The 24,581-nt window shown below is 36.5% G+C and overlaps 1 protein-coding gene across 1 annotated transcript in view; it reads left to right on the top strand.

Moving 5' to 3' along the window:
- The window catches only part of LOC150106918 (transcription termination factor 3, mitochondrial-like), a 44,563-nt gene that overhangs the window by 6,801 nt on the left and 13,181 nt on the right, over window positions 1–24,581 (top strand). The window contains exons 2-3 of the mRNA XM_090392821.1: window positions 5,822–6,743; window positions 13,792–13,882. Of these exons, the coding sequence (XP_090248947.1) occupies window positions 5,822–6,743; window positions 13,792–13,882 (1,013 nt within the window). The remainder of the gene's footprint in view (window positions 1–5,821; window positions 6,744–13,791; window positions 13,883–24,581) is intronic.

Here is a 24,581-nt window from a genome sequence, read left to right as displayed (position 1 = left end):
GCATCTCCTCTACCTCCATCTTCCTCTCCTGTGCCTTTGTTATAGGCCACGTCTCCACGCCATGAAGCATCGCCGGCCTCACCACCATCTTATACAGCTTTCTTTTCCTCTTACAACTCGCTCTCTTGTCGCACAGGACCCCGCTCATCTTCCTCCAGTTCATCCAGCCACATGTTATTCGGTGCTGTATTTCCTCATCCAGGTCACCATTCTTCTTGATGACTGACCCAAGGTACTTGAATTTCTTCCCTGAAATTAGCCTTTCACCCTGAAGTTATATGATCATATCCTCGTCACTCCCCGTTGACATATATTCAGTCTTCTCCCGGTTAATTTTCATACCTCTCTCCTCCAATACCTTTCTCCACTCTTCCAGGGTATTTTTAAGCTTCCCTCGGGATGATTCGCATAGAACAATGTCGTCGGCAAACAGCATGCTCCATGGTGCCTCCTTCTTGACATTCTCCACTAGTACATCCATGACCAGGTCAAAGAGGTAGGGGCTCAGAACTGACCCTTGGTGTAGCCCTACGACAATGGGGAACCCTTCTGTCATGCTGACACTAGACTTGACCTGAGTTTCTGTTCCCTCATACACCTCCATACCTCCTGCCTGGCCACTCTGTCGTATGCCTTTTCCAGGTCTGTAAACACCATGTGCAGCTCCACTTGCATCTCTCTATATTTCTCCATCAATCGCCTTAGTGCAAATATCGCATCCGTTGTCCCTCTTTCTGGCATAAATCCAAACTGCTCCTCACCAATTTTCGTTTCCTGCTGTATCCTCCCTTCAATTACTCTTTCCCATATCTTCAATGTGTGTGACATCAGCTTGATTCCTCTATAGTTGCCACAGTCTTGAACATCTCCTCTTCCTTTGTAGAATGGGACGAGAATACTTTTCCTCCATTCCTCTGGTATCTTTTCCTGTTGGGCTATTTTCCTCATCAGATCCCATAACATATCCACGCCCTCACTGCCCAAACTTTTCCACACTTCCCCAGGTATCTGGTCACCCCCACAGCCTTTCCATTCTTCATTTTTCTCAGTACCCAATCCACTTCCTCTCTACTTATGTCTTGCACCAGTCTCTCGTTTGCCTCTCCATCCTCACACCTCTCTCTCGGATTCTTCTCATTTAGTAGTTTATGGAAATATTCTTTCCATCTACCTCTGATTTTGTCCTCCTCTTGTAATACTACTCCTGAGGCATCCTTTATCTGCTTGACTGATGTTATGTCTTTCGAGGCCTTATCTCTGGCTTTCGCTATTCTCAACAACTGGGCTTCACCACCGTTTCTCTCCAGTTCTTCATAAACCTCATCAACTGCCCTTGCTTTCGCCCTTGTCACAGCTCTCTTTGCATTTTTCTTCGTTAATCTATATGCCTCCTTGTCTGCTCTAGTTCCAGTCATGTCCCATTTTTTCTTTACCTCTTTCCTTGATCTCCAACTGCACCTCCTCATTCCACCACCATGCCTCCTTATCTTCAGGCGGTCCCTTTCCTGATGTTATACCAAGCACCTCTTCTCCAATTTTTCTAATATTCCGACTATTAACGTCTCACCATTCTTCCACATCCTCTGGTAACTTCATTTCTTTCAATACCTTTTCTTTAAACTTATTCCTTGGGCCTTCCTCTTCCAATTTCCACCACTTTATTCTCCTCTGTATCTGCCACTTCCACCTATTCTTCTTTTCCCCTTTTATATCACAGTCTACCACAACCAACCTGTGCTGTGCCACTACACTTTCTCCATTAACCACTTTACAGTTTTTCACCTCCTTCAGATGTTTCCTACGGCACATAATATAGTCAATCTGACTCATTCTATCCCCGCTTTTATAGGTTATCAGATGTCCAACTCTCTTCTTGAATCACGTGTTAGCTATAGCCAGATCGAAGGCCACAGCATATTCTATGATTCTTTTACCTTTTTCATTTATTTCACCACTACTCCAACCCCCATGTACCCTTTCTTCACCGCTTCGTCGCCTTCCTACATGCCCATTCAGATCTGCTCCGACGATCACTCTCTCACCATCAGAGATTCCCATTACTACTTGGTCAAGTTCTCTCCAGAATGTCTCTTTCTCCTCCTCATCACAACCTATTTGTGGGGGCGTAGCCACACTTCCTCCCATCTCAAGCTTAACGCTCATAATCTGATCATTCTTCTGGTACACCTCACAGACTCCACCCTTCAGCTCCTTATCGATGATAATTCCAACTCCGTTTCTTCCCTTCTCATTCTTTATTATTATTATTTGGAACAAATAATAAAGAATTTGGAGAGAGCATGTTAAAAGAATGCAAACTGAAAGACTACCCAAACAGTTTCTTCATTATAAACCATCAGGAAAAAGAAACCTGGATCATCCAATGAAGAGACTTGCTGAGGGCTCTTCTCCACAGCAGGTTTAATAGAAATAAACCCTTGAATTGCATGATATTATTATTATTATTAGTCACCTCCAGGGAGTCCAAGGACTCATTGAGGGAGGGCATCTACTCTACAACTCCGTTTCTACTACTCAAATCTACAAACTGCAATAAACCATATCATCATCTACACCAACACCATCTACCACCTGCCACCACCATCAATAGTATTTTCACAATTACAAACATCCATGCCCATGGTGGGATTTGAACCCGCAGCCTTTTGAACTCAGCCAACCAGGCTGAATGGTTAATATTGTGTGATAATTGCTACTCTTATGATTTTGTCTGTTCCCCCCCCCCCTTGGTTAGTAATTCATGTTGGAAGAATGGAAAAAGAAACTATTTAAGCTGAAAACATAGGTTCTCTTGACAATTTCCAGTTAATTAAAGTGTCTCCTCTAATAACTTATATTTGGATCATCAACATTTCCCTGTTTTATCTCCCTTTCTAATATGTTCACACATTTGTTATGTATCCATGTGGTATTGAGGTGTGTGTGGACTGCCCTTCCATGGTGAGTTTTTGAATTCCTTGGATATGCTGCATGTTAATAATACATATCATGGGACTTTCGTCTTCCTATGGTTGTCTACTTCAGTATCTGGCACTTTTATTTCACCTAAGACTTTTTTTTTTTCTTCTCTCACTCACCAATTTACTCCTAGTAACATAAAATTTCAAATTCTTCACTTATTTTCTAATCTTCCACTGTAAATAGTTCAACCTAAATCTTCCACTGTAAATAGTCACAATCACATAGCAATTACTCTGTACAAATAAATAATTTTATAAACATTTTCCTTTCCAATATTGCTATGCATATGGGAAGGGTCACTACCCAGATTAGCTTTGATCTTTTTGGAGATCTCATCAGTGGGAACTAAACCCAGAAAGATACCAAGATTAAATTAATGCAGAAGTCATATATTTTTTTTTTGATATATAAGTAGTAAAAAGGTGTATCATCTTATCATTAACATACTCCGGAGAAAAGATTGTTGTAGAAAGGTTTATTATTAACATCTGACCTTGGAGTCAAAGGACTCGTCACAGGAGGTCTGTGTGCTCTCATGCCAGAAGATCATCAAATTGTGCCTTAAACCCATTCACAGTTTTTGAACTTGCCACACTTTCAGGCAATGCATTCCACTCATCAATCACTCTCCATGCAAAGAACCTGCTTCTCACTCCCCTGCTCACATTTTCCTTTATACAGCTTCCATAGATGGCCTCTAGTTCTACCCCTGCTTTCCTCTACTCGTGTGAATTATCTTCTGCATGTTAATCTGGTAGCTCCTCACCAACTTATATGTCTTGATCATATCCCTTCTTCTATTCACAAGGCTTTGTAAATTGCATTCCCTTAATCTCTCCTCGTATCTGACATTCCACCTATATAAGGCTGTAAATCCTTGGTTATAGTACAGGGTGTCCATATTGGACCTCCCTAGTTTCAGCATGTTCCTACTACTTAATTGTATGGACCATGGTGTCGAAATCACCAAGTTTTTGTAAAAAAAAAATTCTGGATGAAACTTGTAGTCTCTGGAATGTTTGAAACTCTAACCTTATATATTTCTGCATTTCGATTTTTTTAGCATTCTTTGAAACTAGGAAGGTCCAATGTGGACACCCTATACATTTAATACCATGGGTGAGCTGAGAGTTAAATAATTCATGAACCTTAGAGACCAAACATGGGACTATTTTCAAACCACTTCAGGGCCCCAGTAAGCAGGGTGATGGTGGTGTACATGAAGATGATGAAATATATTTCTCATCTAAAGATACACAAATATCCATGCCCATGGTAGATTTGGATTCAAACTTGCAACCACTTGGTTAGATACGTTGATCTAATTTCTCTGTATTTATCACTGTGCCCAGATCTAAGCCTCTAATTTTCAAAGGGAGAGCAAGCATATAGAGGCATATCATGAAAGGATAGAGAATTATGAAACACCCTTACATGGGAGTGTGCAGTTGGATTTATAGGTTGAAGGGGATGATGCAATTAAAGTGTACAAGGTTCATTGGGTAAGGAGTATCCAAATCTTTCTCTAAGAATCTTTACACTTCGTGGATGATAATACGTTTTCCCTTGTTGCTTAAGATATGTTAGGACTGATAGGCAAATTATTTAAGAATAAACTTCATTAGGCAAAGGTTATTTTAAGCTAGATCTCTTGTGATAAATCTAACATTATGGAAATCTTAATACCAAAATAACAATGACATTATAATTTTAATTAAAAAAATGTATAAATGATTGATTTATTACAAAAATGTATACTCTGTTGTTTATCATTTATATAATTTATTATTATTATTATCATGAGAGACCTGCAGGAAGTCAAAGACTCATTTAGAGAGGCCATACATCACTCACACCAACTAGTCATATTTTCTGTTAAACTCATTCACATTAGATGCATTCACCATTTCAATATGCAAACTGTTCTGCTTACTACAGAGAAAAATCTGGTGACTAGTGGTCTCACCCTGGTTGGCTGAGTGGTTAATGTATCCCTCTCTCTAAACAGCAGGCTACAGCTTCGAATCCCACTGTGGACTTATGTTTGTGATTGTCTTTAGGTGGTAGATGAATTTCGTCACATAGTGTGAGACCACCCTGCTTATTAGATGCCTGAATTAGATTGAAAAGTTCAATGTATTTGACTTCTAGATCAAGTTTCCAGACCATGGAAAAAATAAATACATAAAATTAAAAAAATCCTTGACCTACCCACATGACCAGCATACTATAGGTTTGCAGCTCTCATGGATGGGTGACAAAAAAAAATGTCATGCTATTTTGGTAAGCATGCCTGTTTATTATCAGAGATGCATCGTCTGTTAACTATGTTCTCCCTTATGTGTAGTTTTTATGAATTGATATTTTTCAAATTGGTATTCATTTGAAAATTCCACAATGGTCTTTGGTGTGGGATGAAAGACAGTTTAGGATACCTCCCCCCCTCTCCCAAATGAGGATGTATATCTTTCATGCATTCATCCAAAATTATGGATGGTGTGCATCAACTTATAACTTATTTTGGTGGTACAAAAAAAAAAAAACTGATATTGAACTTTTGTTGTTAATTGATGACATTGTTAGATAATAGTACAACAGTTATTTAATTAACAAATGTGTACCTTTCCCAAATTTTAGGAAGATCATATTCCACAGACCACCTTCCCACTTTAGAAAACTCTTGAGGTGCACCATTACTGTGTAAAATATAGAATTTTTCTATATTTTCTAGAATATAGAATATATTTTATGAATTATAGAATTTATTTTTAACATATAACTCCTCTTTTATTTTCTTTTCTTTTATGGAATTAACCTTTTTTCTCCCTTATCTTTTCAGTAATTTTGCAGCAGAAGAAAGTCCAGTTAAAAAGGAAATTAATGAATGGTGCAGCCTTGGTGTTTATCGTGGTTTTCATTCTGAAACAAAGAACTCAGAAAAAACATCATCTGATGCCCTTCACCAGCACTCTAATGACCAACAAGTAAAACCACTTATTCTTTCAGAAACAGGCTCTAAAGCAGATACCTACAAATCAGATGATTATACAAGTGATAGTAAAAATCAACATAAAATATTAAAGTCATCTCTTAATGAAGAAAATATTGAAAATGAGCAGACATCATCCATTTTTGAAGAGTCTAGTTTGAGTAGTGTAATGGTAACAAATGATAGTTTTAAGCCAGGGCACATCGGTTTAATGAGAGATGAAACATTACCACCTGATTTTAATAATCCAAATTGTCCATTGTCTCCAGGATTAACTGAGTTTTTGGATACTGTGGCCCCTGCTCCTCAAAAATCTTTTACACTTGCAGCATATGCTAATAAGTCAGAAACACTCCAAAAGTTGATTGACTTAGGTGTTGATTTGTTTCAGATTGAAAAGAAACCTGATGTTGCAGAATATATTTTGCAGCTTGACTTTGAAAAGAATATTAAAGAATATATAATATTTCTTCATCATGTTGGTGTGTCAGCTGATAAGTTGGGTTACTATCTAACAAGAAATCCATTAATATTCAAAGAACATTTAGATGACCTTCAGGTTCGTATAAACTACTTAGAATCAAAGAAGTTTTCTGTAGATGATATTGCAAGAATTGTTATTGCTGCCCCATCTTTTCTTCGATTTACTGTCAAAGAAGTTGATAAAAGGTTAGGCTACTTTCAAAAACAGTTTTGGTTATCTGGAGATGAAACTAGAATGCTAATGACAAAAGCACCAAAAGTTGTATTGTACAAATTGCAACATATCAGGGTAAATATTTTACTTTTGTATTTTTTTTAAATTTGCAAAAAAATTGTGTCATACCAGAGAGAGAGAGAGAGATAGCATATATATATATATATATATATATGGATGAGGAGAGAATTCAGCAATGATCTGAAAATTCCTATTAAATAAATTTTTCTTTTGTATTCCCAAATTATCATTTGGGAATACTGCAGAAAAAAGGCTACTTCAATGAATAAATGTGGAGAACAGAAAGCTCTGTTTTCAAAACAGTATTAGTGTGATTTGTAGTACCTTGCATTGGCAAAAGAAAAATTTGTGTAATAGGAATTTTCAGGTCATTGCTGGATTCTCTCCCCATCTCCATTTCCTCATGTTGTTTTGGGTTCTTATAATTTATTTGAGCATTTAATAGTGCTCCCATTTCACATAAATACAGAACTTTTTAATCACTTGCTCACATACAGTTCCATAATAAATGTAGTTTAATCCTTTATCCAAGTGTAAGCAAACAAAGTTTGTACCTGAAAATATCTTCAGGACTTAGGTAAAGTAGTGCAACTCCGAGCAAAGGTGGACCGAGCTCTCATCACTCCTTGTCTCAGTATCTCCCATAATGCAAAGCACATCTCCTTCTGGACATGTATACTGCTATGCATTAAGGGAAGGGCCACTACCCAGACTGGTTTCAACCTTTATTGAGGTCTCATCAGTGGGAGGCAGACCCAACCGTGGAGATACCAAGGCAGAAGCAATAGGAGAGGCCATATTTATCTATAGTAGTTGCCAACAGCTGTACCACCTTATTATTGAATTACTCTGGATTTAGAGAAAGATGTTGGGAGTTTATTTTTCACTTGGTTAGATTATAATAAATTTAGTTTAATCCTTTATCAAGTGTAAGCAAACAAAGTTTGCGCCTGAAAATATCTTCAGGACTTGGGTAAGGTAGTGCAACACCACTAGTGCCTGGTGTTGCACTACCTTACCTAAGTCCTGAAGATATTTTCAGGCACAAACTTTGTTTGCTTACACTTGATAAAGGATTAAACTAAATTTATTATAATCTAACCAAGTGAAAAATAAACTCCCAACATCTTTCTCTAAATCCAGAGTAATTCAATAATAAGGTGGTACACCTGTTGACAACTCCTATAAATAAATATGACCTCTCCTATTGCTTCTGCCTTGGTATCTCCACGGTTGGGTCTGCCTCCCACTGACGAGACCTCAATAAAGGTTGAAACCGGTCTGGGTAGTGGCCCTTCCCTTAATGCATAGCAGTATACATGTCCACAAGGAGATGTGCTTTGCATTATGGGAGATACTGAGACAAGGAGTGATTGAGAGCTCGGTCCACCTTTGCTCGGAGTTTCCTGGTGTTGCACTACCTTACCCGAGTCCTGAAGATATTTTCAGGTGCAAACTTTGTTTGTTTACACTTGGATAAAGGATTAAACTAAATTTATTATAGTCTAACCAAGTGAAAAATAAACTTCCAACACATACAATACCATTATGTAACAAGAGGTTAAGGGAAAAGAAAGAACCTGTTAAATGCATTTCTTTATCATCTGGAAGTTGTTGTGTTCTAGGAAAATGCTGTGAGGAAGGCTGTTCAAAGAAATAGTCGGAATGGAAGGATTAGAAATCAATTCGATAAGTTTGAAGTCTTATGTATGAATTTCAGTCTCTAGATGCTTGTGCTTTTAAGGAATGATGGCTGCCAGTTCCACGAGCAGTACTGAAAATACCCATAGAAAAGACAGAAAAACAGAATGTAGTGAGAAAATGAATGGAGTAAGTCTGAAAGAGAAGTAATTTGTTGACAGCTGCTCTCTTTTTGATAGCATCAAGCATTTAGGGAGATTTTTGATGCATCATTATAAATGTGAGAACAGTATTCCAAGTTTGGAAAATTTGGGATTTATATATTGTTAGGAGTTGTGCAGTTAGAAGTAATCTTGGGAAAAAAAAAAGCTTGGCTTTATATGGTGATTCAGTCATTAAAGGTGTGGTAAATAATAAAGACATGTTTTCCAGATGGTACAATGAAATGAACATCAGATGCTTTTGCATAGAAGGAATGGTTGTCAGAATTAGTGGTAGTGATGGGCACAAATGACTTGGATAGTGAGCCAAAGAATGTGAGAAGGGATTTGAAGAAGTTGTTGCAGGAGGTGAAGGATAATAGCGTCGTTGGGAAAGTGGTTAGTTTGTTGTTCAGATATGATAGTAGTGAACTGAGAAGGAGAACAATGGTACTGGATGAAAAGATGGCTGAATTGTGTCAGGCAAAAGAGTGTTCAATTTGTGAATATATGGAATGAATTTGAAGGGAAGTCAGAATGATTCAAAGCTGATGGAATGCATTTGAATCAGTATGGTGTTGGGCATTTGGAGTGATTGTTGTTTACTAAGAGTGCACATTTCTCATATAAAATTAGTGTTGCTAAGGGCAACAGAGAGACTGAGTAGCAGGTTGTGGAAGGACAGGAAGAAGTGATTATGGCAGGGTACAGTGCCAAAAGATGGAGATGATAAGGATATGAATGAAAATCAGAGTCAGGATCAGGGAAATGGGGATTGTCAGAATGAAGAGAGAGAGAGGTGATTATGGCAAGAGGTGAAGGATAGTACTCTATAGAGTACTATCCTTCACCTCCTGCTCCTAGTACTACAGTAAAGAGAGTATGGAGTGATGGTGTTGATGGTATGGATCTCAGAATGGAGAATTGTTATGCTTGTATACTAATATATATACAAAGTATCAGAAATAAAGAGGCTGAGTTTGTGGCATTGATTGAATCAGTATGCCCAAAGATAATTGGTATAAGTGAAACTTGATTGAAGATAATATACTGTCAGAACTAGAAATGGTAAGATAGAATTTTTGCAGAAGGATAGGAAGGTGAAGGGGGGGGGGGGAGAATACTATTAATGATAGCAGAGAAATTACATTCTTCAAGAGTAGAAGTGGAAAATAGTAGTATATATAAAGATTTTGAAGCTATTTGGTGTGAAGTTGAGATCAGTAGAATAATATATCTAATAGGATATTGTTATAGGCCAGGGAATGTGGAGTGCACGGATTGTGAAATGTTTAGACAAATAATTTGTCTAAACATTTCAGTGATTTTAATTATAGGAATGTTGATTGGAAAGAAGAGATAGTGTATGGTGACAAGTGAGTGAATTTGTTGAGTTTCTGCTGGATAACTATCTAAACAGCATGTGATGAAAGCAATGCGAGAATTATCAGTGTTGGATTTAGTGACATCACAGGATGTGGTTGTGAATGAGGTATTAACACTCTATCTATTGATGAGAGTGATCATGAGGTATTGGTTTGAAGATATTCAGACATTAAAAAGTTATTACCAAGAAGGCCTACATGTGTAACTATAACGTGGGTGGTTATGAGAAGCTCTGTATTCAACTAGCATCAGTACATTGTTGTTTAAAAGATACTTGTGAAATGAGAGATTTCTTCAATTAGCATGGAAAAAAAAGGAAAAAGAAACAACAAATTGCCCTTTTTAGATATTCTACTCCTTTGTTTGTCATCAGATGAATTAATCACTTCTATTTATTGAAAGGTTACTTTTGCTGGATGCTAGTTTCAACAGCAATCAGCTCGCTGTCCATCACAGAAGACTGGAATTGTAAAACTCTATTGTGATGTGCTCATACTATTTGTTCTACACCTCAACTATTACAGCAGGAACTCTTAAACATAAAAGGATATATGAAACTCAGTGGCTTCTCATAAAGGACTATGCAACAGCTTTTTTTAATTCCTATTATTGAAATGCTTTTCAGGTATATTGGATAGCAAGTGAACTTCATTGCCCAAAGACACATCACCACCTTGGATGCCTGCAGAACAAGCATTCCAGCTTCTATCCCTCCTCTATTTGAGGATAAAGCTGATCTAGATTATGTACCCACAGGACCAAATCTGGTAATAATGTTTCAAGAAGCATCTCATTCACATACTCTGCCAGGTCATTCCTGAAGGAGCATAATTAACATTGTGTGTGTGTGTGTGGGGGGGCAAACAGTGAAGCCAAAGAGGCTGGATGCTCTTGTATAGGCAAGTGTTGATCTCCTTTCACTGTTTTTGCTGTAGTTAACTGTTCACTAAAAATTCTCTCAAAAAAAACAAAGCAGCCACAACAACCACTGTATTCCAAATTACACACTGTGTGCACCAAAGCATAAGTGCCACAACAAGGATGGCACTTATGCTTTGTGCAATCCAATATTTCATGCCAAAAAATGTCCAATTTAGAATACTTTTGTTTTTTTAACTTCTTTGAGCTCAATGTTTCCTTTCTCAATGTTTCTCAGTAATATTTATCTAATTTATTTACTGCTTTTCAAATTCTAAAACTTTCCATTGTCTTCTTTAGCTTCTTATCTTAGAAGATTGATTTTTCTGCAGTCAAACTACCCAAATGGGGAAGTTATCTTCCAGGTGACAATAATATGTACAATTCTAGCAGGCTTTCAATTTTCAATTCTACCAATCAAGATGAAAGAGATATGAAAGCATTGCTGTAAGCAGATCTAATGCAAATCATTTATCTCTTAACCAGACACCTTTGATATTTTCTTAACCAGTTCTCCTTTCAGATATACCATAGAAGTCAACTCTCTTGTTGATAACTTGGACCCTAACCTTGTGAGATTTCCTCTTCTTTGATATGTAATATTCATCTGTCTTTTGACAATCACCACAGCACTAAGTGTGATGGCCTTCAGGAATTACTCTTTCTTTCTTTCCATCACGGGTGGGAAGCTTTTGAAAAGAGCTCCAGGTTAAATCTCAGTCTGGAACCATGCAATGAATGCAAAACAACTGTCTGCAGATCCATATCTGACTTTGAAAGGGCTAATTGTAGAACACATGCTTCATGTATAGATGGCAGTTGTGCTTTCTGGTCCCTTCTGTCAAAAACTGTTGGCACATTTAAAGCTCACTGTCCAAACCATGGTTTAACAACAGGCATGCCGAGGATTCAAGAGAAAAAACGTATTCTGTTATAAATGGCTTGTGATAAGTTTAATGCTCAGCCTAGAATAAAGCATGTAACATATGTAAATAATCATCAGTAGATCCAAATCTGACTTTGAAAGCACCAATTGTAGAAAACTTATCTTATGTATAAATGATCATTTTGCCTTCTGGCCCCTGGCAAAAGCCTTAGGTGAAATTTCTGTTCATCTGTGCTATCCTTACTCATCCAAAGAAAGGGGCTGATGCTGCTCCAGTGAACTGACCACTGTCATCCCTCTGATCAGCATCCTCTGATCTTTAGGTGGTGTTATGGTATTGTCATAACACCTAAAGACAAAGCTGACCTTCTGGCAACATGATTCTTCTCTCTCTAACTGATGTCTGGATGACAAAGACAAATCACCTCCTACCATACCAGAAACAGTACTAACATGATCTCAGTGATCTTTTGCTAGAAAGATATCAGAAGAATCTTAACCTCTTAAAATTGATGGCAGATCTCCAGTTATACTCAAAAGATGTGCTCTGAAACTAACATCCATCCTGTGTTATTGCTACACACTTTTATAACCAGCTGAATCTGTTGTACATCATAGCAACATGTGTATATTTAGCATATCCTTAAAAAAAATAAAAATAAATAAATAAATAACAAAAAAAAGCAAAATCATCAAGCTATCGATTCATTGTCTTTTCTCCAGTTCTCTAAAATAACGGTGAAGGCTATTAACAGCAACTGCTTTATCATCTGGAAACCCAAAGCCCATCAAGTAATCATTGACAACCAATATCGATTCTCACTATAGATCCATGGCAGTTCTCAGCCTATAATAGCTACCTTTCTTTGTGTCCCATGGAACATGGCTTGTTAAGGTTTTCAGAAACCTCTACTCTCACTCTTTGACATATTCTCATTGTCTGAGGATTTGATCAGGAATGGTATAGAGGGCCCACTTATCAGGTTGCCATATTATTGGTGCCTTTCATGTTTTTTCAGTTGGGTGGCCAGTTTTCTCCTAAATTGTTGACTTGCATATCATGGTAGATTGATTCTTCTCTTCAGAATTCTCTAGCAATGCAGGCTTGCCCTAGCTCTGTTCTATCACATAACCTCTCTAATACCTAAGTAACTTTCACTTACCTGTATTTGTAGTTTTGGTGGATAGAATCACAGGTAAGTGTACAAACATTTGTATCTTCAAGATCTTCTACATATGTCATAAACACAGGTCTCCAAAATATTGTTTAATGGGATGAGGATAACTTGGTCAGTTAACTTGCTAAAAAAACATTCCTGCCTTTTTTTTCCCCTCTCCTCAAATTCAACTTTCCATAATATTTGGGTTGCCAGACAACATCAGATTTCTCTAGTGGAGTGATCTGATGTGGTCTGTAGCTTCTTGGGTCTCTGGAAACTTTGCATCCTTTTTCTGCTAAAGCCACTATTTTTCACCTGTGCTAATAATCCTGTATATTTCAATTCTATTCAACCATAGAATACTATTCTCATGTTGATGCAGGGAGAGCACACCAAAATTTCTTGAAGCTGTCCAGAAGTAAGGACAATTTGGCAAATTGATTATTTTTTGTCACCCGCTAAAAGAGAGTGACAGAAATCATCTTATCTCACAGACAATTTTTTTTTTTTTTTGTAGGTATTTTATTTCATGCTGTTCCACTGAACTGGCATCCATCATATTTCTGTTGTAACATGAGCAGCAGCTTTCACTAACTTTTTTTTTTTCCTCTTCCTCCTCCCTTACGTGTCTATTCTTTGGATCAGCCTTCATTGTGAATTCGCCCTCCATCCTCCAATGGCTGCAGCAACCAGCAGTTTAAGAAGAATATTAGTTAATTCCTTCTCCCCTTGATACACACATACAGCATTACTGTGCCATAAGTATAAACTAAAATATTAGAACATGCTGATTCATTTAACTTATTCTTAGACAGGTAGGTAGATAGATGGATAAGACATTTATTTTGCTCTAGTAAATTGTTATAAAACTATTATTATTATTTTAACTAGAACATGATCTTTCTTTGCAGGAAGCCACATTTTCTATAAAAGAGATAATGGGATTTTCGAAAGAAGAAATTAAACTTTTGTTGCTTCGCAAACCAAAAATATGGCAAATCAGTGAGTAATTTTGGGATTCATTTGAGATTATGCTTATTCCAAGTAATGTAACTTATAAAACATTCTATTTCATTTACTAAGTCATCATCATCATCATCAAATTCCTGCCATGTACCCTCAAGGGGTGTACAGGATATGACAGTACTACATGAAAAAATTACATCATTACTATCTTCCTATCTACAATTTTCCTCCAAATCAGTCTGTTACTTGTCAAGACTCCAACATTATCAGATCTTATATTTCTATCGTCTAAGGCACTTTGTACCGTATCAATCCACCTATATCTTGGTCTTCCTCTGGGTCGTTTTCCTCCCAACCTGGCAGAGAACACTTGTTTTGCTAATCTTTCCTCTCCCATTCTATTTAAGTGACCATACCATCTGAGATTAGCTCTGCTAACGCATTCCTGGATGCTGACAATGTCAAGTTCTTTCCTAATATCCTCATTTTTAATATGATATTGCCATTGATGCCATCTGTTCACGCCTCTAATCTTTCTCAGGACTCTCATATCTGCGGTCTCTAGTCTTCGGTCAAGTGTTTTACTTCTGACCCAGCTCTCAGATCCATAAGTTAAAATTGGTTGGAACACAGTCTTGTATACAGCTAATTTAGTGTTCCGACTAATTTCTTTCTTATTCCATATGAATTTATTCAATTGACTTCCCACGATACAAGCTTTGCTGATTCTGTTGTCTATTTCTATATTTAGTTTACCATCTTCAGTAAAAATTGTGCCTAAGTAGCTGAAATGTTTTACTTGTTCCACAGGTTCTCCGTTCACAACACAGTTGACATTTTCAATGATTCTGCCTATTTTCATTGTCTTTGTCTTTTTATTGCTGACCTTCATACCATATCTATTACAACAGCTATTCAATTTAGTCAGAGAATCTTGCAGACTTGTAGCAGATTTATTTAGAAGTATAACATCATCTGCATAAAGCAAAGAGCTGACATTAACATCTCCAATTTTGATATCAGGTTTAATACCACATTCCTTCATAATGTGATCCATATAGATAATGAATAACAGAGGGGATAATGTACATCCTTGTCTCACACCAGATTTAACATTAAACCATCTTCCTGTACTTCCTTCAATTCTAACTGCTGACTCACAACTCAAATAAAGACTAAGTATTGCTTGATATAATGCCCCATTGACACCATATAACTGCAGCGTATTGAATAGCTTCTCTCTTGGCACCTTGTCATATGCCTTTTCCAAATCGACAAAACTTAAATACAGATCTTTGTTATATTCCCATGCTTTCTCGACTATTTGTCGTAAAGTGAAGATCTGATCCTGACAGCCTCTATTTGGCCTGAATCCAGCTTGTTCTTCACCAAGCTTTTCTTCCACAATTCTTCTCAACCGTTTCTCAAGTATACTTGCATAGATCTTGCCAGGAACACTCAGTAGGGAAATACCTCTGTAATTCCCACATTCAGTTTTATTTCCCTTTTTATATATGGGTACTATCACAGCTCTACTCCAATCATTGGGAATTCGTCCCTCTGTCCAGGCTTTCTGAACTATGCAGTGCAGCCACTGTAAGACTTTTATACCACCATACTTCAGCATTTCTGGTCGAATATCATCTACTCCTGCTGCCTTTCCACATTTCAAGCCTTTGATGGCTTTTTCTACTTCAAGTATGGATATGTATTCCTGACTGCATTCCTGGTCAGTGTTTTTTATCACTGTGCTGTCATCACTGCTTGTTTCATTTAGCAGTTTTTCAAAGTAATTACTCCATACTTCAAGGATATCTTTTTCTCCTGTTTTCATTTCACCTTTATCATCTCTAATTCCTTTTACAGCACTCTTTCCTCCATTCCTAAGCTTCTTCAACAACCTCCAGAATATTTTGCCACCTTCTTGATATTTATTTTCTATATTCTTGCCAAAGTCCTCCCATGACTTTTGTTTAGCTAGTTTTACACACTGTTTAGCTTTCTTACATTTGTCTCTGTATTCTGTAAGAGTAAAAGCTGACTTATTTGCCAGGAACTTTTGATATGCTTTCTTCTTTTCCTTCACTGCCTCTTTAACTTCCTGTGTCCACCAGGGAGTTCTGATTTTTTTATCTTTGCACACAACCTCACCACATGCCTCTCTGGCAGAATCAATCAATGTTTCCTTCAGAGTTTGCCACTGAATCTCCGAGGTTTGATTCCTGTTCTCAAACTCTTTCATTTTCTTTTCAATAATATTTCTGTATTTTAGTCTACAGTTTACATCTGAGAGCTGCTCAACTTTTATTCGCTTTAAAACTTTCTTACATGTTATTCTTTTCAATATGAAATTCAATTTTTTTTATTTTTTTATTATTATTATTTTTTTTTAAATAAAAAATGATGGTACAACATGACATTTACCAAGTATGAACTGGAATAATGACCAGGCTGTAGACACAATGTACAGTGTGTTTCAAAAGGGGATATACAACTTTGAATGACAATAGAAGTAAATAGCGGTAGATGAACAATTTATATTACTGTGCAAATGTAGTGTAATACTTGAAGTTTCACCACAGATGGTTAAAGTTCAATATGAGTATAGATATTATTTCTGGGAAATTCCCATGTTACTCCTCTTAAAAACTATTATTTTTATGGCTATTTTTGCTGTTTCGTTTAGAAGTGTCCCTTATTTTAAAAACATTGGCTTTTTACTCAAGAATTCTTAGGGCATTATAGGTGTATTTTAAAGATAAATATATGCAGACAAGTAAAGGAAGAAAATTTGCACATACCTTATTTGGATGTTAGGTTCGTTCTGCTGTTAGGCTGTTAAAACGGGAGGGGGTAGGAAAACGTGTGTGTGTGGGGGTGTTTTGAGGCAAGGTAGGAAATTAATTAGAAAACCCTGTTTTTTTTAAAAAAATAATATATATATATATATATATATATATATATATATATATATTAGGATAACCAAGCAATTTTATATGCTTGGTTATTTTAGCTCCTAATCCCAAGTGTGCAAACAATTAAGTTTGCGCCTGAAACAAAGTTCAAGTCTAAAGATGGTACAACACCAGGGCAGCTCATTGTAAAGGTGGTTAAAGCTTTGATCACTATTCTTAGTATTTTCCCATAATGTAAAGCACATCTCACTAGAAGATGTATACTGCAATGCATTATGGGTGGGGTCACTACCCAGACCGGTTTCGACCTTTTTTGAGGTCTCCTCAGTGAGTAGCTAGACCCTAAATACCAAGGTTTTAGTAATACAAAGCCTTATCAACTTTAATTATATAAGTTGCAACAAGGTGTATTAAGTTTTAATAAAAATCTCTGGAGGAGATATTGATGGGAATAAATTTTTAACTTGGGTATATTGTATATTAGGATAACCAAGCAATTTTATATGCTTGGTTATTTTAGCTCCTAATCCCAAGTGTGCGAACAATTAAGTTTGCGCCTGAAACAAAGTTCAAGTCTAAAGATGGTACAACACCAGGGCAGCTCATTGTAAAGGTGGTTAAAGCTTTGATCACTATTCTTAGTATTTTCCCATAATGTAAAGCACATCTCACTAGAAGATGTATACTGCAATGCATTATGGGTGGGGTCACTACCCAGACCGGTTTCGACCTTTTTTGAGGTCTCCTCAGTGAGTAGCTAGACCCTAAATACCAAGGTTTTAGTAATACAAAGCCTTATCAACTTTAATTATATAAGTTGCAAGAAGGTGTATTAAGTTTTAATAAAAATTTAGGGTCTAGGTATTTAGGTATTTAGGTATTTAGGGTCTAGCTACTCACTGAGGAGACCTCAAAAAAGGTCGAAACCGGTCTGGGTAGTGACCCCACCCATAATGCATTGCAGTATACATCTTCTAGTGAGATGTGCTTTACATTATGGGAAAATACTAAGAATAGTGATCAAAGCTTTAACCACCTTTACAATGAGCTGCCCTGGTGTTGTACCATCTTTAGACTTGAACTTTGTTTCAGGCGCAAACTTAATTGTTTGCACACTTGGGATTAGGAGCTAAAATAACCAAGCATATAAAATTGCTTGGTTATCCTAATATACAATATACCCAAGTTAAAAATTTATTCCCATCAATATCTCCTCCAGAGATTTTTATTAAAACTTAATACACCTTGTTGCAACTTATATAATTAAAGTTGATAAGGCTTTGTATTACTAAAACCTTGGTATTTAGGGTCTAGCTACTCACTGAGGAGACCTCAAAAAAGGTCTAAACCGGTCTGGGTAGTGACCCCACCCATAATGCATTGCAGTATACATCTTCTAGTGAGATGTGCTTTACATTATGGGAAAATACTAAGAATAGTGATCAAAGCTTTAACCACCTTTACAATGAGCTGCCCTGGTGTTGTACCATCTTTAGACTTGAACTTTGTTTCAGGCGCAAACTTAATTGTTTGCACACTTGGGATTAGGAGCTAAAATAACCAAGCATATAAAATTGCTTGGTTATCCTAATATACAATATACCCAAGTTAAAAATTTATTCCCATATATATATATATATATATACATTATTATATTTAAAGGTGCTTCTTTGAGGAAGGGTTTTATGGGAAACAGGGGCAGGGGAGAGCATTAATGGGGTACAAGCCATTTTGATCCTACTATCGTCATTGGAACATTTCAGGATAAGTGTTTAGCACACTTACTCCGAAATGTTCCGATGAGGATAGCACGATCGAAATGGCTTGCACCCCATTAACGATTTCCCCGTCCCTGTTTCCCATAAAACCCTCCCCCTTCCCCAAAGAAGCACCCTTAAATATAATAATATATATTATTTAAAAAACAAACAAACAGGTTTTCTAATTAATTTCCCACCTTGCCTCAAAACACCCCCCACGTTTTCCTAACACCCCCTCCCCTTTTAACAGCAGAAGTATGCATGCAGAACGAAGACAACCTAACATCCAAACAAGGTATGTGCAAATTTTCTTCTTCTACTTGTCTGCATATATTTATCTTTAAAAAATACATCTATAATGCCCTAAGAATTCTTGAGTAAAAAGCCCAATATTTTTAAAATAAGGGACACTCCTAAACGAAAACAGGCAAAAAATAGCCGTAAAAATAATAATTCAATATGAGTGCTTCCAGTAATTCTACAGACATCCCATCTGAAATCAATTTCCTGCCATACATGGCAGAGCATATCAGGCATAACTTTAGCAATGGTGGCAGTAATTCTGAACATAGCTCATCCAAATTCGGCTGGTAGTGATGGTACAAACACTTGCTCTTTCACAAAGCCCCACAAGAAAAAATCTAATGGTGTAAGATTGGAGAAATGCAGTGGCCATGCTACAGGTGCCCCTCTACCAATCCATATGCCTGGGTAAACGGGTGTCGAGGTACGACCTTATGTCTGTCAGGTAATGAGGAGATGCTCCGGCTTGTTGAAAATGTAAGTGTTCGTCATATTTATCGTCATCTAATTGTGGTATTAGGTACCCAAGTAGCATGTCCAGATACATGCCACCAGTAATGGTAGACTCCAAAAAAAAAAAAAAAAAGAAGGGTCCATACACTTTCTTCTTGCTTATGGTGCAAAAAAAAGCTAGCTTTTGGGGTGCCATGAACATGTCTTACAATGGCGTGTGGATTTTTGCTTGCCCAAATTCTGCAGTTCTGAGTGTTTACTTGCTGACTTACATGAAAAGTGCACGTCACTGAAAATAATCATGTCCAAAAAGTCCTCGTTTTGTTCTATCCTATTGATCATTTCCATACAAAAATCCTGGTATATCTTATCATCTTTCTTCAAATGTTGTACAAGGGTAAATTTGTAGGGACTTAAGTGTAGATGCTGTAATAAAACATGCCACACAGTCACATGCGGAATGCCAATTTGCGAGACTCCCGTTTGGTTGACTTTCCAGGTCTTCTCTGGAAACTTTCTTGAACTTCTTCCACAACAGCATCTGCAGCACGCAGCCATCCTGTTGACCTTGGATGATGCGCAGAACAGCCTGTTTCCACAAAATTCTTGTGTCACATGTAAATTGTGCACCTGCTAGGAGGTTCTTAACCATATTGTGTGCAGAAATTCCTCTGAACTTGTGTTGCAGACTTTGTTTTCTCAAACCAAAACATGCAACATGCCTCATTCTGTACTATTGAAAGTTGCCATTTTCAAATGGTGTGATATCACGCCATCTGGTGTTGTCATTTGGTAATAAAGTTACATGACCAAAAATCAATGTGTTCACTACATTATGATACTCACTCAGCTTTTGTGCAAGTGTCTTCTGAGTTATTCTCTGTTCTTCTGCAAAGTTGTATATACCCTTTTGAAAGACCCCGTACAGGCATAACTGGGTGATATGACACGTTAGGTTTCAGACCACCATCATATAGAGAATTTTGTTGTATAGCAAATCCCTAACTTTTTTTTTTAATTTGTACATGCAAGTAATGGTTTAATGTTTGTAAGCAGTCATATGTGCATTGATGATGTAAATAAGGCATTTATTTATGTAAATAAGACAGATACTCAAACGAAAAATTTTAAATAATCTTCACAATTGTACGAGTTATTCTGAATAGTGTGGCTTAAGAGAACATGCCAACCAGTTTGGTCATCAGTCTACACCATTAAAAGTTTTTTTTTTTCCAGTGATAAGATTGTTCCATTTATGGATAACTGTAATATTAACTAGAGTAGCACTTTTCACTTTACAAAGAACTTTATCTTTGTAACCACTTTGTTGCAGTAAGTTTGATCACATCCTATCTCAGTGTTCGATACACCATCGTCACTAAATTTAATCATTTAACCTTAGCATGTAATGTAATAGGTTTACACATCTTCTTTTCATCAGAAGCAACAGCACTTTTACTTTCAATTTTATCTGCCATTATTAACAGCAATAAAATAAAATTAGAATTGGAAACAGTTTATAATTCACAGTGAAACTCCAAACCTAGAGATGTAGTGAGCAACAATGTCATTAAACTTTTAGTCAACAAAAACTGCATAGCATTTGATTCATGAGAGCACCATGTCGCTAAAAGTGTCATATGAATGAATGCACTATTGTATGAGCAGATCATTGTAATGTGGAACATTACTATATTAATTTTATAGACCAGCAGTCGGCAATCTTTCAAGATGAGCCCCATCCCCTACATAATCAGAATATATTAACATATTTTTTTTTAAAACAAAATATAATGTAATTCTCATTTTATGTGAGGTAGAGCAAAAGTGACTGAATTTCAAAAAAAGCAAGTCTTATTTTGATAACGTGGAATGCAACATCATTTTGGCTTACATTTTCATTGTAAATTCGTTTTTTATTGACATAGATTACATTAGTCCACAGAATAAAAATTTATTAATAAACTATTACACTCGCAGCTCCAGCCTCCACGTTGAAGCTTCTTCAAGAGTATATATGTATATCATCATTAAGTAACTGATGTGTACCCCAGGGGGTGTTCAGATTACTATCACAGCATTACATGATTAAGTTTACATTATTATTAATCTCCTATCCACAATTTTCCTACAAATTAGTGTATTACTCTAAGCACTCCAGTATTGTCATATCTCTAACATTTCATTTTTCTTAGGCAGTTCTGATCAAATCAATCCATCCAGATCTTGGTCTTCCACTAGACCTCTTTCCTGCCATCAAACACGTTTTTTTTTGCTAACCTTTCCCTCACCCATTCCATTTAAGTGGCCCTATCACTTGAGATTATCTCTGCCTACACATTCTTGAATGCTAATATTGTCATAATATCTCCATTTTTAACATGATTTTACCATTGATGCCATCAGTTCGCTCTCCTAATTTTTCTCAGAACCCTCATATCTGTAGTCTGCAGTCTTTGATCAATTGCTTTATTTCTAACCTGACTCTCAAATCCATAACGTAAAACTGGTTTTGAACACTGTCTTGTATACTGCTAGTTTGGTGTTTTGGCTAATTTCTCTCTTATTTTATATAAATTTATTCAGCTAGCTACCCATCATACCATCTTTGCTCATTCTGTTGTCTATTTCCAGATTTAACATGTCATCTTCACTAAAACCTGTGCCTAAATAGCTGAAATATTTTAATTGTGCCGTAGGATCTCCATTCAGAACGCAGCTGAAGTTTTATGTGTTCCTGCCTACTTTCATTGCTGATTTTCATGCAAAATTTGTTACAGCTGTTATTCAATTTAGCCAGAGAATCCTGGAGACTTGCACTAGATGTGTTTAGTACAGCATCCATCTACATAAAGCAAAGAACTGAGTTTAACATCTCCAATTCCAATGACAGGCCTAATGAGATGCTCTTTAATAATGTGATCCATATAGATTATGAATAAGAGTGGAGATAATGTGCATCCTTGTCTTATCTCTGATTTTACATCAAACCATCTTCCTGTACTTATTTCAATTCTAACTGCTGACTAACAACTTAAATATAGACTGTGTATTGCTCTGTATAATGTTTCATTCACCCCATTATAATTGTAGTGTTTTGAAACTTTTCTTTGGGTGTACATTGTCATGTACCTTTTCCAGATCTAAAATCTTAAGTAAAGATCCTTGTTATATTTCCACGATTTCTCAACTATTTAGCCTGAACCCAGCTTGTTCTTCTCTAAGTTTCTCTTCCACCATCTTTCTCAACCTCTTTTCAAGTATGCTTGCATAAATCTTACCTGGAACAGTCAGCAGAGAAATCCTTCTGTAATTCTCACATTCAGCTTTATTCCCTTTTTTTTATAGATGGGTACTACAAGAGCTCTACTCCAATCATTGGAAATTCAATCTTCTGAAAAGGCCCTCTGAATTATGCAGTGTAGCCACTGCAAAACTTTTAAACCCTCCATACTTAAGCATTTCTGATCAAATATCGTCTACTTCAGGCTGTCTTTCCACATTTCAAGTTTTTGATGGCTTTCTCTACCTCAAGTATTGATATGCACTCATCTTTGCATTCCACTTGAAGATTTTCTAGCACGGTTCTATCACTGCTGATGATAAGATAAAAGACTGATGTCCATTTTAGGTGTGAGTGGGGGGGTCTTGTAAGATCTCAACCACGTTCAGAAATTGTAGCAAATAAGAACAAGAAACTATGTTGTAATAGATTTCACTACCCAGAAATCCCCTCTATCTACCACAAAAGACTACAACAAAACTATCACCATCCCATACATTAAAGGCACATCTGAAAAGATATCTAGGGTGCTTAACAAACACCAACTATGCACAGTATTCAAACCTTATGTAAAATTAGCAACTCTCATCCGTTCACCTAAGGACAAATGCACCCCTTTATCACATCCAGGAGTCTATGAAGTGCCCTGTTCTTGCCATCAAGCCTACTATGGACAGACAGGAAGAACTGTGGACATCCGCCTCAGTGAACACAAAAAATATATCCGACACTTTCACTATGGCAAGTCGGGTCTGGCAGACCATGCTTTGGATACCCCTGCATACAGGATCAATTGGAAAGAAACAAAAGTAATGCATAGAAGCTTCTACAAGTTCAGAGAGGTTGTTCCTGGAATCAACAGAAGCCTTAAAACATACTCCAAATCTTAAGTATGGTTGTATAAATCTACCAAAGATTTGGGAGACAGTCATCCTAAGACCAAAATAATATTTATTACTTTTATTTTATTTAATTTTTAAAACTTTCTAAGACTATCATTTGGACTACTATTTCAAAACTTTTTTTTTTTTTTTTACCTAGATGGCGCCACATTAGGACTTTAGTCTTGTGTTGCATGCTGCAATTACTTATACTATCCCCACTGTTACACCAGATTGTGGTTGTCTTGCTTTTGTAGCAAACTTTGTGTTGTGTGCTCTGAAAGATGCTGGATATAATACCAGTGAAATATTAGCTTCTAAGTTAATAAATAGTTATTTCCTTATCCATCTGTGTTGATATCATACCGTGAAATCTATTACAACATGTCTGACGAACACATAAGCCTATCCACGCGTAAGAAACAGAAAATATCAGAAGCATATGCTGGTATACCACTGCATTTAGGATATCCTTTTCTTCAGTTTTCACATCATTATTATCTTTGATTCCTTTTACAGTCTTCTTTCTTCCATTTCTAAGCTTCTTCAATAGCCTCCATAACATTTTGCCACCTTTCTGATGTTTACCTTCTATGTTCTTACCAAAGTCTTCCCATGACTTTTGTTTAGTGACTTTCACACATAGCTTAGTTCGCTTACATTTTTTTCAATATTCTTTTAGGGCATCTGCCAACTTATTTGCTAGGAAGGAACTTTTAGTATGCTTTCTTCTTTTCCAGGTCTGCTTCTTGTGTCCACCATGGTGTTTTTATTTTTCTATCCTTGCACAGACAACTTTACCACATATCTGCCTAGCTGAATCAGTCAATGTATTCTTCAGAGTTTGCCACTGAGACTAATTTTTGGTAATTGTTTTCCAACTGTTTTACATTTTCTTCAGTAATGTTTGCATGGTTGAATCTATAATCTACTTGTGAAAGATGCTCAACTTTAATTCTTTTAAAAATTTTCTTACATACTATTTTTTTTTCAATGTGATGTTCATTTTTATCCTGCTTAGTACTAAGTAATATTCACTTCCAGTTTTGAATTCTTTGTACATTCTTGTATCTTGAACCATGTTATGATATCACTATCAACAGTGATGTAGTCAATGAGGCTCTTCTTATTTCTCATGTC

The sequence above is a fragment of the Typopeltis vanoorti genome, chromosome 5, assembly GCF_054136105.1.
Source record: "Typopeltis vanoorti isolate ZY-2024b chromosome 5, IOZ_Tvanoo_1.0, whole genome shotgun sequence".
NCBI lineage: Eukaryota > Metazoa > Arthropoda > Arachnida > Uropygi > Thelyphonidae > Typopeltis > Typopeltis vanoorti.
Note: the sequence above shows the minus strand (reverse complement) of the source record. Positions and strands in the feature narration are given on the sequence as shown.